Genomic DNA, 13,549 nt, shown 5'->3' with positions numbered 1-13,549 from the left:
TGGGTGCTTTACAGATTGAGAAACATAAATAATCAATACAAATAACATTTAGATGAAAGAGTAAAACAATAAAACCAGTATAAAGAGATCAACAACCCACGGCAACTATAATGATTACCATATGGTGCAGCAATAGTAGTAGTAGTAGTACAAGTAATAGCAGTGAAATAGTATTAAAAATTAACACTGATCTATTAATGTCTAATGTCTGAGGGGGACTGCAGGTGGCGCAGTGGTTTAAACCACTGTGCTGCTGGGCTGGTTGATCGAAAGGTCACTGGTTCGAATCTGCACATGGGGTGAGCTCCCGTGCTCCGTCCCAGCTCCTGCCAGCCTTGCAGTTCGAAAACCTGCAAATGCAAGTAGATAAAAAGGAACCACTTCAGTGGGCAGGTAACAGCGTTCCGTGTACTTCGGTGTTTAGTCATGCCGGCCACATGATCACGGAGACTGTCTGTGGACAAATGCTGGCTCCCTCGGCTAGGAAACGGAGATGAGCACCGCCCCCTAGAGTCAGGCATGACTGGACTTAACATCAAGGGGAAACCTTTACCTTTATTAATGTCTGAAAAATTTCACGTGGCACCAAAAAGAAAGATGGTGCCAGGCAGACCTCTCTGGGAAGCATGTTCTAGAGATGGGCTACTACTACTGAAAAGGCTCTTCTCCTGGTTGCCACCCTGCTTGCTTCTTTCAAGGGAGGTTCCCTGAGAAGGACGTCAGTAGAGGCCATGTAGAACATACGGGACCAAGTATTCCTTCACTTAACCTGGCCCCAGTTAGTTTAGGGCTTGAATGTTAAAAGCATCACTTTGATTTGGGCCCAGACTTCCAACTGGCAGCCAATGCAGCTGAAAGAGGACAGGCGTGGTGTGAACTTGTGGGCCAGTCCCTGCTAAAAGCTGTGCTGCTCTGTTCTGAATCAGTTGGAGTTTCAAGGGCAGCTCCATGAAGAACACATTATTCAGACAGAAAGTTACCAGAGCATGGATAACTAGCCAAGCTCTGCCTGTCCTTACAGGGTCATAGTTGGTAAAACCTAAACTGATAAAAGGTGCTCTGTGCCACTCAAGTGACAGTTCTGGGTCCAGGAGCACCCCCAAATGATGATCCTTGTCATTTAGGGGGAGTGCAAACTGTGTAGGACAGGTTGAATGTCTCTCAATGGGACAGACTATCCGCCTACCAACAGCAACTCCATCTTGTCTGGATTGAGACTCAGCTTATTGGCCCTTATCCAGTCCATTACTGAGCCTAGACATTGATTCAGTATGGCCACCTCTGTACTTGGATTTGATGAAAAAGTGAGGTGGAGCTGAGTATCATCTGCATATTGATGGCACTTCAGCCAAAACATCTGGATAACCTCTCCCAGCAGTTTCATGTAGATGTTAAAAATCATGGGCTCTGTGTTGTTGTTAGTTGCGAAGTCGTGTCTGACCCATCGTGACCCCATGGACAACATTCCTCCAGGCCTTCCTGTCCTCCACCATCTCCCGGAGTCCACTCAAGCTCACTCCAACTGCTTCTGTGACTCCATCTAGCCACCTCATCCTCTGCCGTCCCCTTCTTCTTTTGCCATCTATTGTTCCTAGCATTAGGCTCTTCTCCAGGGAGTCCTTCCTTCTCATTAGGTGGCCAAAGTATTTGAGTTTCATCTTCAGTATCTGGCCTTCTAAAGAGCAGTCAGGGTTGATCTCCTCTAGGACTGACTGGTTTGATTGCCTTGCGGTCCAAGGGACTCACAGAGTCTCCTCCAGCACCACAATTCAAGGGCATCAATCCTTTTGCGCTCAGCCTTCCTTATGGTCCAGCTTTCACAGCCATACATTGCAACTGGGAAAAACAGCCTTGACTATACGCACTTTTGTTGGCAGGGTGATGTCTCTGCTTTTTAGTATGCTGTCTAGATTTGCCATAGCTTTCCTCCCCAGGAGCCAAGTGTCTTTTAATTTCTTGGCTGCAGCCCCCATCTGTGGTGATCTTGGAGCCCAGGAAAGTAACATCTGTCACTACCTTCTTTTCTTCCCCATCTATTTGCCAGGAAGTGATAGGACCAGATGCCATGATCTTAGTTTTCTTAATGTTGAGTTTCAAGCCAACTTTTGCACTGTCCTCCTTCACCCGCATCAAGAGGCTCTTTAGTTCCTCTTCACTTTCTGCCATGAGAGTGTATCATCTGCCTATCGGAGGTTGTTGATATTTCTCTCAGCAATCTTAATTCCAACTGGTGATTCATCTAGCCCCGCCTTTCTCATGATGTGCTCTGCATATAAGTTAAATAGACAGGGCGACAGTATACAGCCTTGCCGAACCCCTTTCTCAATTTTGAACCAATCAGTGGTTCCATACCCAGTTCTCACTGTTGCTTCTTGACCCGCATATAGGTTTTTCGAGAGACAAATAAGATGGTCTGGTACTCCCATCTCTTTAAGAACTTGCCACAATTTGTTGTGATCCACACAAAGGCTTTAGCATAGTCAATGAAGCAGAAGTAGATGTTTTTCTGGAACTCCCTAGCTTTCTCCATGATCCAGCGTATGTTGGCAATTTGATCTCTAGTTCCTCTCCCTCTTCGAAATCCTGCCTGTACTTCTGGTAGTTCTCGGTCCACATGCTGCTGGAGCCTAGCTTGTAGGATTTTGAGCATAACTTTGCTAGCATGTGAAATGAGTGCAATGGTGCGGTAGTTTGAACATTCTTTGGCATTGCCCTTCTTTGGGATCGGAATGTAAACTGACCTTTTCCAATCCTGTGGCCACTGTTGAGTATTCCAAATTTGCTGGCATATTGAGTGTAGCACTTTTACTGCATCGTCTTTTAGGATTTTGAATAGCTCAGCTGGAATACTGTCGCCTCCACTAGCTTTGTTGTTGCTCAGACTTCCTAAGGCCCATTAGACTTCACATTCCAGGATGTCAGGCTCGAGGTCAGTGACCACCCCATCGTGGTTATCAGGGACGTTAAGCTCTTTCTTGTATAGTTCTTCTGTGTTATCTTGCCACCTCTTCTTAATCTCTTCTGCCTCTGATAGGTCCCTGCCATTTTGGTCCTTTATCATGCCCATCTTTGCATGAAATGTTCCCTTCATATCTCCAATTTTCTCCAATGGGCTCTGTAGTATCTATTAATTTGGGGGAGGGCTTGTTCCTTTCATGTTTTTTTCTCATAGCAATATTGCTCAATCGAGTACTTAAATACTGAAAGGAAACTAATAATTAAAGAGAGGGACAGATACAATTCCTTAGCAGTGATCAGTGAATCCCCTACCTGGTCATGCTGGACAGAAAGCATTAAAATGGGCAAAACATGAAATAGGAATGCCACTAATTAACATTGCAGAAGCTATTTGCTGAATAGGACTAACATGGGTGCTGTTTATCTGAAACGGACAGGCTAGTGCACCATTTAGTCACGTTATGGATGCCTAGTCATGGACAAATTCAAGCAACATTATCTACAAAATTGCTCACACAGAGCCTTTGATCCCTGATTGCATAAAGGAGTATCTTTTTTTAAAGATAATTCAAACACGTGCCCAGTATTAGTATTGGTATGAAATGCTTTGTTCTCTTCATCTACTCGCAAACCTTTCTTTTCTGACAGGAAGGGTAACATAAGCTTCCATTATAAAAGGGACTTCAGACAAATATAGATAATGCTTTATTGAGAGGGTTCCATTGCTGCAAGAGACAATGAGCTTTTTCCACTTTGAGGCACTAGCTTGTATCATGATTCAAAATAATGGGAGGTTTAGGTTAAAGATTAAAATTACATACGTAAGCTTAGTAAGTGTGCTTGACTCTAGAAAACAACTCTTAGCAAACCTCCATGTCCTGAGTTGACCAAACTCTCTTTAAGTAAAACTACAGTTGAGAAAAGAAATCTGTACACTACTAGCAATTTTATTTGCTAAGTGTGATCCTTAGGTGAGCTAAATAGTGCTATCAGCACACAAGAGAATCCTCAAGGAGAATCCTCAAGGTTTGCAAAAGTACAAAACACTTTAGGAAACAATTTTGGAAGGAACCTCCCTCAAACTACCAAATGTGGGCTACGCATGATCAAACTACAGCCTATAGCTAGCAAAGTGTGGGCCTAGATGGCTTCCTTAGGCTAATCTTGCAGCTGCCTAACATAACTTGATTATAATCTTGTGTGCTTGACAGACTTCAACAGTGCTTGAAGTTTATATCAGGTAGGCAACAAGCAATACTAGAAATGCCTGGCACTCATTCACACACAAACTGTGAGGTCAGTAGCCTCTAATATCAAATATGGACCATGATCTATCTGGCTACATTAGGTAAACTCAAGAACTTGAGTGTGTCCAGCAGGATTTAAGCAGCCAACTTTCTTGCTATTTTACAATCTGCTTTTAAAAGTTGTATCAGTTTCAAAAGTGATCTGCAAGGTCCCCCTGTGGTTTGAGAAATGCACATTCCCAATATTCTCTAATACTGTATACTATAGTCATGCTGATTTTTAGATCCCAGTTCTAATATGAATATAATGTGAAGGCACATAATGTGGCCAACTTAACTGAAGCTCAAGCAATCTGAGGCGGTCGCAGCCTGGATGGAAGACAGGGAACCCGAAGGATGCTGCCCTGAGTACTGTTGAAGACATACACGTAATAAATTTGGCAAAGGAATATTAATGTTAATCTGGACTCCTGGGTTTCTTTTCCCTTTGCATCCAAAGCTTTGTAAAACTTGTGTTTCTTGTATGTAGGCAGAAAACATGAAAGGTGAAGCAGATCTCAGTGATACATCGCTGCTCTCCTAGGTAGGAATAGTTTTTGTACCTATAAAGGTGGAGGTAAGTATCAAAAAGGATAAATTTAAAACCCCATACAAGTGATCTGGAGAGCTTAAGTGGGGGGTTAAGTGTGTTTTCTTGAATAGTAGCTCTTCCATTTCCAATGGAAAACTGCTTTTCAAAACAAGAGTTCCAGAATAGTCTATGATGGGGTGAAGACAAGGGAAAAGGCTGCTAGTCAAGAAGCACATCAACATAAACCTCTCGGGGTTCCATAAGCCTGGCATATTAATTGGATCCTAGGTAGTGGTGTCGTTTCCTCCAGAAGTGTTGATGAAACAATAGAATTAGAAATAGTAATGTAATTGACAAGATAAGGTTTCTGTAACAAAAGAATGCAGCATCCACATACATAATTGCTACTATGGTTTGTTACAGTATCAATATCCTACCTGAATTCAGAACCTGATTGCAGCAAAAAGACCTATAGCACTTTGCTGGATGATCCACAGCAGCAAGGTTGGGACATGTTTAAAGAATATGGTCACTAGAAGTATAAATACATTTGATAGTTGCTTCACCATAGCATGTACATGACACAACCCTACCCCTTTCCTCACACAGAGCAGGTTTGTGAAATGCACTTGTATAAATACAGAACAGCTAGGGTGCACATTAATTTTATTATTACATGTATGCCCTGCCTTTTTTCCTCTTGCAAGAAACCCAAAGTGCACATGCTCTTCCTTCTCTCCATTATATCCTCACAACATGTCTGAGAGATACGTTGGGCTGGGAGTCCATGATAGGCCCATTCGCAATCACTATGTATTGATATGTGAACGCTAGATAGTGAAGAAAGCTGAAGATGGGTGCATTCAAAACGTGATACTGGAAAACAGCTTTTGGGAGTACCCTGGACCAACAGAAAGATAAATAAGTGGGTCCTAGATTAAGGCAAGCTAGGGCTTTCCCTAGAAGCAAACATGATAAAGCTGAGGCTGTCATACTTAACTCCTAGGAGAAGGCAATCTTACTAGGGAAAGTGGCAGGCAGAAGAAAAAAGACCACCAAATATGAAATGGATTGACTCCACAAAGGAAGTCACAGCCTTAAATTTGGACGTATAGGCCATTTCGGGGGGCTTTCATTATAGGGTCGCCATAAGTCGCAGATGGGGGCACATCGCAACAACTATCAAAGCACTAAGTTACACGAATAGGAGTAAATAACCAGCAAGGAAATGAAACACTGAAGCTCAGAGTTTGATCATTTCCGCGCTTGTGCGTATCTGAATACACCCATATTTGTACACATACGCGCGATCCAACTTCTCACGTTTTGGCTTCAGTCTTCCGAGTTACAGCGCCACGCCGTGCAAGTTTAGAAAGAAGTCAAGGCCTACAACTCCCAGCATGCTCGGCCAGTATCAACATGCCTGCTGGGAGCTGTAGGCCTTTTTCCCTCCTAAACTTGCACAGGACAGACCTGTGATTTTCAGGAAAGGAGTAATTTGACAGTAACCTCCTCTGTTCCAGAGCCTGTTCGTAGCGCTGTTTGGCTGCTATATATGTCATACAAAAAGAGCATAAAAGCTGCAGATGAGGTAGTATGAAAAGTACCACGGCGTGTTCCTAGACGGAGGGGAGGGGGGACAACAAGCCGCACGCTCCGCGCCAGCTCCGGCACGCCCGCCCTCAAAAATGGACAGCTCCGGCCGCGAACCCGCCGCTCATGCACGCGCCAAGTCTTCCCCGTCCTGCCAATCACAAACAAGCAGCCCCCCAGGAAGACGCCCCCTTCTCAGCCTCCCCTTTGGGCTTCAGCCAATAACAATGACTTGCCGAACGAGCTCAGGAACAATCAGTAAGCAAAAAAGATGAGCCCTGAAACGCCCAATGAGCGCTCGCTCTGCCGCGGGCGGGGGTGGGGCCTCACTAGGAGGCGGGGCCATCTTCCGGGAGGAATGACGCAGCGAAATTTCCACAACCTGCGAATTCGTTGACTGGCCGGTCCAATGGGCAAACGAGCCCCTTTCTCCCCCGCCCCGTGACGTGATCACGCAGGGCGTACGTGGGCGAGTGAATGAGGGAGTGAAAGTACCTGCGCGCGCAGGGAGCGGGTGGGAGGAGGAGGAGGAGGAGGAGGAGGACTGTCATCGTCACGTGAACGAAGCGGCTGGCGTCGCGTCGCCGAGTCCCTCAATCTGCCCGCCAGTCCCGCGCAGCCGGCTGCCTCTGCATGTCGCGCGTTGTCGCCCCCTGTTGCCGCCACCGCCTCTCTCTGTCCCGAACCGGCCTCGCCTCAGGCTAGGCCGTCGCGGGCCCCGCTCGCTGCCGTCCGTCAGCGGCCCCAGGAGCAGCGCGCCCCGTTCTCGCCCGCGCAGCCCCCGCGGCAGGAGCCCTTGATGCGGTTCGGGGCCCGGCGGGGACAAGATGCCGCCCTCCAAGTCCCGTAAGATCGCCATCCTGGGCTACAGGAGCGTCGGTGAGTCACCGCCCGGGGGAGCGAGCCGTGGCCGCTGCGGGCAGGGGATTCGCGCGCTCTCCCCCGGCCAGGCCGGGACCCTGCCTGCGCCGCCGCCGCCTCTTCGGGCGTGCCCGGCCCCGGCCGGCTTCCCTCAGCCCCGGCAAGCCCGCGGAGCCGCGTGTGAGCGCCTCCTCCGCGTGGGCTGCCCGAAGAGGCCGAGCCCGCGCCCGGCACAGCGAGGCTGGGCGCCAGCGCCGCAGGTGCGCGCAGAGGAGCGGCCGGGCCGGGCCGGGCCTGCCGTCTCCTCGGCGGGAAGGAGCCGGTCGCCCGCACCGCCGCGCGTCCGTCCTGGGAGCGGGAAGCGCTCGGACAGGGCGGCGCGCCCCTCGCGTTTTCCGCGAGGCTGGCAGGCTGTGCCCGTGGGGCTTTCCCCTGAGTGGAGCCGTCGCGCCCGAAGTGCAGTGAACAGGCAGCTTCCCGGCCAGCTTCGTTCGCATTTCCCGCGTTTGCAGAACGTGCTTTAGCTCGGAGGTAAATCCGATTTAAATCTGGCTCTCTTCGCGGTCTGGCCCTCGGGAGCACGGTCGCTGCTTGTGGACGAATGTGAAAGCGGCTGCTTTCCTTCTTGCCCTTTCCCAGTGAGAAGCATTTTAATGGATCCCGGAGGCTTTCGTGGTGGCCTTCCCGTTTCCCTAGCCTTGCGTCGCGTGTCCCGAATCGCACCTTTATGGTAACGAATTTGGTGTAGCTGCCAGTCTGTCGATGGCAGTGCTCTGTTCTTGTCCATTTAATTACATTGAAGGAGGAGAGGGTTTGCTTTTTTAAGTAACCAGCCGCAATGAGAAATTCGGGTTTTGTGCTCTATTTTATGTCCCTTGTTTAAGTGGTGTAATCACAAACTTGCCCTAGTGAGTTGCAGTCATGGGGTGCCTAAAGGGTTAATGGATGTAATGTTGTGTTTTGCTTCCTCAAACTACAACCACCTCTTCCCTCCCCTTCTCAGGCTAATTTGAAGAAGGCAGGATGAGCTAGTATTTTGCTCTGGACAACATTAAAATGAAACAGAATTTCAGTTACTCATGTCCAGCTTCTAAAAGCTTGCAGTGCCAACATTCTGCTAAAGATCCTACAGAAACGCTATTGCCCAATATTCCTAGATCCATCTCATGAGGAAGATGGCTAGGGCATTCCATTCCTTGAGTGATACGAGTTCATATCTCATTTCGGATAGTTCTCTAGGTTCAGACTTTATGCAAATGGCTTCCTGCCTCTAACGGCATGGGTAATTATGACTAGTTCTTATTAGCTGGTGTTGAATCTGCAAGTTTACTCTGTCTTCCGTTGAGTATAGTCCATGAATCTGCTTTGCTTCAGCCCAGGAGAATTGTTCCTAGATGTAAAACTAATCCAAACAAAATTTCCCAAAATGGTTGTACAGAAGCCTTTTTCTAAAAAAAGTTGGATTTCAGGCAGCACTTAGTAAGTTATTTTACAATTGCTTACAATAAATGGGAGGTCTCAAGATTTCTCATCTTGAGGCTCCACAAATCTAATTGACTGCTTAAACTCTGCAAAATGTAATATGGGGAGGATGCCACAGAGTAGCAGTTTTATTTTCTTCTCAGCCTGTCCTACCTCACAAGGTTGTTGGTGTGAGGATAGGCTTGAGAGCAGGGAAATTATTTAAGTTGCCTTGAGTTCCTTGAAAAGAAAAATGGTGGGATATTAATATATAAATAGTAATAATAAATAAATACATAAACAAAGGAAATGAGCAACCAGAGCCCTGCTAGGAAAGTAGGGGAAAATAGGAAAGAATTATCCTGGACCATTTGACGCCACATAGCTGGGCAATGGAATCTCCATTCTCTGGCAGCTGCCCTAAGGAGGCTACGGTCCACTTTAAAAACAATGAGACTGGGCAAATGTCTCTTACTCTGCTTGCATGGATATTTGGTACTTAGTCTAATTTCTCACATTTCTTGGGTGTAATGGCAAGACAGATAGACATCTAGTGAAGGGTGTGCATTCATTGGCTACTGCACAGAAAAGTGTCTGCCCAAGCAAGTGATGAAACTTTCTGATATTAATATCTTCACTTCTATCAACTGAATTCCATGAATGTGATTACTGGGTTGCCATTTGTGACTGTGAGGTTTTTCCCATAGTAACTATGCTTGTCAATGAGCACAAAACAAGATGCACATGTCTAACACACATTAACTCAGTATGTGCCAAAATGTTTCAGGGCCTGCCAAGTGTGCCAAAAAAGGGGCATGTAAACTTTATCATATAAATGAGATCACTCAAAATATAGCTTAAAGGCATAGAACATTGAACTACTTAATTCTTTAAGCATTCTCAAACATTTCATTAATACTCATTCCCTTTTGTAGGCATACCTCCACAAAATAAAGGTATTTGCAGATGTGTGTCATGTATGTACATTTGTCAGATCTGATCATAGTTTCCCTTTGAACATAAGCCCAGTGGCAAATCTTGGTTTGCTTCTGTGCAATATATGGAATCACTAAGACTGTTTGGAAATGGCCCCCTAGTAGACGAACGACCAGCCTTGTAGTTTGCCACCCACCCACATGCTAAAGACATATAGCAAATGTGACTGGGTTCCTCTATCCACCTGCTGTTTCTGTATCAAAGCGGTCATGTTGTACCTGATCCAGCCATTTAAAGCTAGAACTAGTGATGTGATCTTTGCTCTTTCACTTTTGCCCTTAAGGGCCCAAAGACCTTTAAGTGCTGAACCTATGGCATTCTTTACATATTTTGCACTGTTGTAAACAAGAGTGATGTTAATCAGCGGGGTGGACTGAAGTCAGAGTAGATTCAAAGTCCACTTACACTTTATAAACAAACTAAGAGGCAGCATATACGATGTAAATCAGTTAAAAGTTATATCCTAGTGTGTGTTATCAGATTAGTTTATTTCGAACTAAAGTAGGGAGGAAGTCCAGAGTGAAGATTCTGTTTGTGTTGACATTTCTGAATGCTTAATCTGTAACTGAATTTATCTTATGATGTGAAAAGAGAGACTTTAAAGCAGATTAATTTGAGGCGTCTTCCTTTTAATTAGCAGTCATTTTAAAAAGCGATCTTGTATACAATTTTTCCTCTTTTATGTGAATATTATCTTACATATTTATCTTGGTGACTGTCAGACAGTTTGGAAAACCTAATGTTAAGGGGAAAATGTTCAGCTTATAGGTTTGTTCTGTTTCAGGCATCAGGTACATATATATATAAGGTCAGACATTTTTTATCTGCCAACTGAAGCAGGCATTTTTATTCATACTAAAAAAAATCAAACACTTGAACGCTGCCTTGAAAAAATACAATAGTATTCTTAATTAAAGGCTTTCTTTGAAATGAGTGTTGGATCTTATTTATTTTATTACATTTCTTAAACACCTCACAGAAAATGTGTCTCTGCTATCTTTCAAATGGTATATTCAAATTAGAACCTTAGCTCCATGGCTCCAATGATTATCATGCCACTTTGTAAACTTCTGGTCTGTTGTACAATTTTGCATATTGTTTGGGAGAAAGTGGGCTTGAGTTAGTTACCATAGCAATTCCTTCTCCCTTTTCTGTGGAGAGAGAATCCGGTGATGCAAAGGGAAGAAGTAGATGTCAGGCTGACAAAGTCCTGCTGTGCGATGGCATTAATAGTTTCAAAAACTCTTCAAATAAAAGCAGCATACCTTAAGGCTTTCTACACATGCCTGGGTAAAGTTCCGGTTCCTGTCATTCTCGTCTCCCCCTCTGCTGCCCACCACAAGTCACAGGGTATATGGAGGCCTGAATGGATGAATCAGGATGCTACTCCTTTGTGTTTCTTCCAAAGAGACATTCAGCTTAACTCTAATTGAACACAAGAATTTGTGCTGCATGTCTGGGCTTTAGAAGTTAATATTGCAAAGAGGTTTCAGAGGATGTAGGATAACCTGCACATGGGAGAACTAGAGAAGACTGCAAGGCAGACGATCTCCAATAGTGTGGAAATACTAGAGTAGCTGCCATTGAAGAAATACAGTGAAGAATCTTCAATAAAAGAATTACAGTGAGTTGAGACTCTTCAACTGACATTCTGAATTTGGTTTGAGATAGGAAGCAGGACAGAAAAGTAGTATCAATATTTTCACATTTCCTTGAATTTCCAAATGTACCTTAATATAGAAAGGTAAAAGTAGCCATGTTAGCCATAAGAAAAATGCAAAATGTATAATGGAGCATTTCCCTTAGTAGGTCAACTAAAAAAATCACGAGAATATGTATTTGGAATATACTGACCATGAGGATTTAGTGATATTTTTAAAACTGGTATGCTAGTGTAATGTTCTGTGGCTTAGTGGAGTAACTTACGTATGTGGATGTGCCTGGCAGTAACATGCGTATTTGGTCAGTTGATCAAATGGTCAGTTAATGCATAAATCGATGCTGTAGCTAAAAGTTACCAAATCTTTAATAATGTAATTGAAACAGCTGCTAAAATGTGGCTTAAACAAGACTTTGGTCTTTTGTGGGGAGGGTTACATTGAGTGCTTATATTGCTTTAGTTGTTCTTGGTGTTAAGCTGGATGGCTGCTCCCGAATGGCAGTCTGAAAAGCCAGCTTTAATTAAAAGCTGCATTTTATGCCTGCCTGTCTAGTGGTGAATCTTACTGCAGTGAACTTGTTAGTGGTAACAGTAAACACTAGAGGCAGTATGCTTGACTGTAATATCAAGTCACTGAAAGGGTTGTTTAAGGACACTGTGCTAGAATTAACTCCTGAGTTTCCTACAAAATATTTCATGGGTTTTCTATTCTTACTTGCAACAATGCTTACTCGGTTGAACAGCTGACATATTTACCTAGGGTACCTTGTTCATACAGCAAGTCTTCTCTACTCTTGCTGCTTTTCTGTATAGATCAGATTGTGAAGCATGCTCTGTAGTCTATGAATATAGACTCCAATGGAATTAAATTTTGCATCTCCATGATGTGGCAGCCAGAAGCTATTTAATGCTGTCAGATTCAGCTTAGTCCTGACCTTCTAGTTTGGTTTATTTGAATAATGTGCAATACCTCTTCCTAAGCTTGACTTGCAGTCATTTGTTTTATGTATCTTTTCAGCAAGCATCAATATAAATATTGAATTGGTTATTCAGGGTTGTCTGAAATACTGTGAACAAATGTCTTTGGCTGATTTGCATGTTTTGTTTTCTGTTGTTTATGCATAGATTTGCATGTATATCATGACTTTTTGGCCTTGGCTGATGAATATTCTGATGAATACCATTCCTGAAGTGCAATTTGTGTTGTATCGTATATGAAGCAATTCATGGGTTTCTGGGGATGATCAATAATGGTGTGACTTTGAGCTTGCACTCCATTAGCATTCAGCAGAACTTAAAGAAGATAGAGGTTCTACCTTAGAACCTGCTTGCAAAGCTTGCCTGTGGTTTGGAGAATACCTAAATTGGTCCAATAATTATTTGTTTGTATTTATAATCCCTTGCCAAAGGAAAGTGTGTCACTGTCTTTTGCTTTCGTGGATGCTGCTTTTCTAGACAAGGATATAATGAGAGTTAATTCATTTCAGTTGCAGTCCTATACAAGTTTAGACAGAAAAATAGCCTATAACTCCCAGTATGACCCAGTAAACATGCTGGAAGTTGTAGGTCTTAGTTCAGTTTCTGTTTTGCCCTTTTTCAGATCCATTGATTGGCAACTGCAGTTTAAGGTGGTAAAGTGAAACCAAGAAAATAGAATATCTAATTTATAGGTGCATTTTTATAAAAATTAAAATAGATAATCTGTGTTCCTTTAAATATTTCTAGTTTGGTGCCAGTTCATTGTTCTTTCAGAAAGCATTCAGGCTTAAGGCTTTGATCAATCACTAGAATAAAATAACCTTTCAGTTTGTTTGAAGGAAGCTGTTGAGAGCAACTCTCCATATCAGCCTTCTCCAACCATGTGTCCTCCAGATATCTCGAACTGCAACTCCCATAATTCCTAACTAGCATGGGAACGCTGGCAGTTGTCATTCCACCTCACGTGGAGCCCACCTGGTTAGGGAAGCTGCTTTATATGTCTTTGCTATTTAAACATGGTTGATAGGTAGAAGAGTCAAGAGGGTGCTCTTACTGATTCCAAAGCATGTAATATAACAGGAGAGCCAGTCTTTGTGAGGTGTAGGGCCTTCTTTCAAATACTGTTCAGATTGACCCAGTCCATACACCTTAGTGGCAAACATGGATTATTTCACACACAATTCACAGGGATGCAAGCTGCTTGTTGTTTCTCTAAGCAGCCTC

General features: G+C 44.1%; 1 protein-coding gene across 1 annotated transcript in view; it reads left to right on the top strand.

The window, feature by feature from the left end:
- The first annotated feature begins 6,947 nt into the window (after positions 1 to 6,947).
- RHEB (Ras homolog, mTORC1 binding) overlaps positions 6,948 to 13,549 on the top strand; it is a 29,511-nt gene continuing 22,909 nt past the window's right edge. Inside the window, exon 1 of the mRNA XM_044424718.1 lies at positions 6,948 to 7,248. Coding sequence (XP_044280653.1) covers positions 7,197 to 7,248 — 52 coding nt within the window. The 5' untranslated portion in view covers positions 6,948 to 7,196. The remainder of the gene's footprint in view (positions 7,249 to 13,549) is intronic.

This window comes from Varanus komodoensis, unplaced genomic scaffold (assembly GCF_004798865.1).
Source record: "Varanus komodoensis strain SLA01 unplaced genomic scaffold, ASM479886v1 scaffold15, whole genome shotgun sequence".
In the NCBI taxonomy this organism is placed as follows: Eukaryota; Metazoa; Chordata; class Lepidosauria; order Squamata; family Varanidae; genus Varanus; species Varanus komodoensis.
Note: the sequence above shows the minus strand (reverse complement) of the source record. Positions and strands in the feature narration are given on the sequence as shown.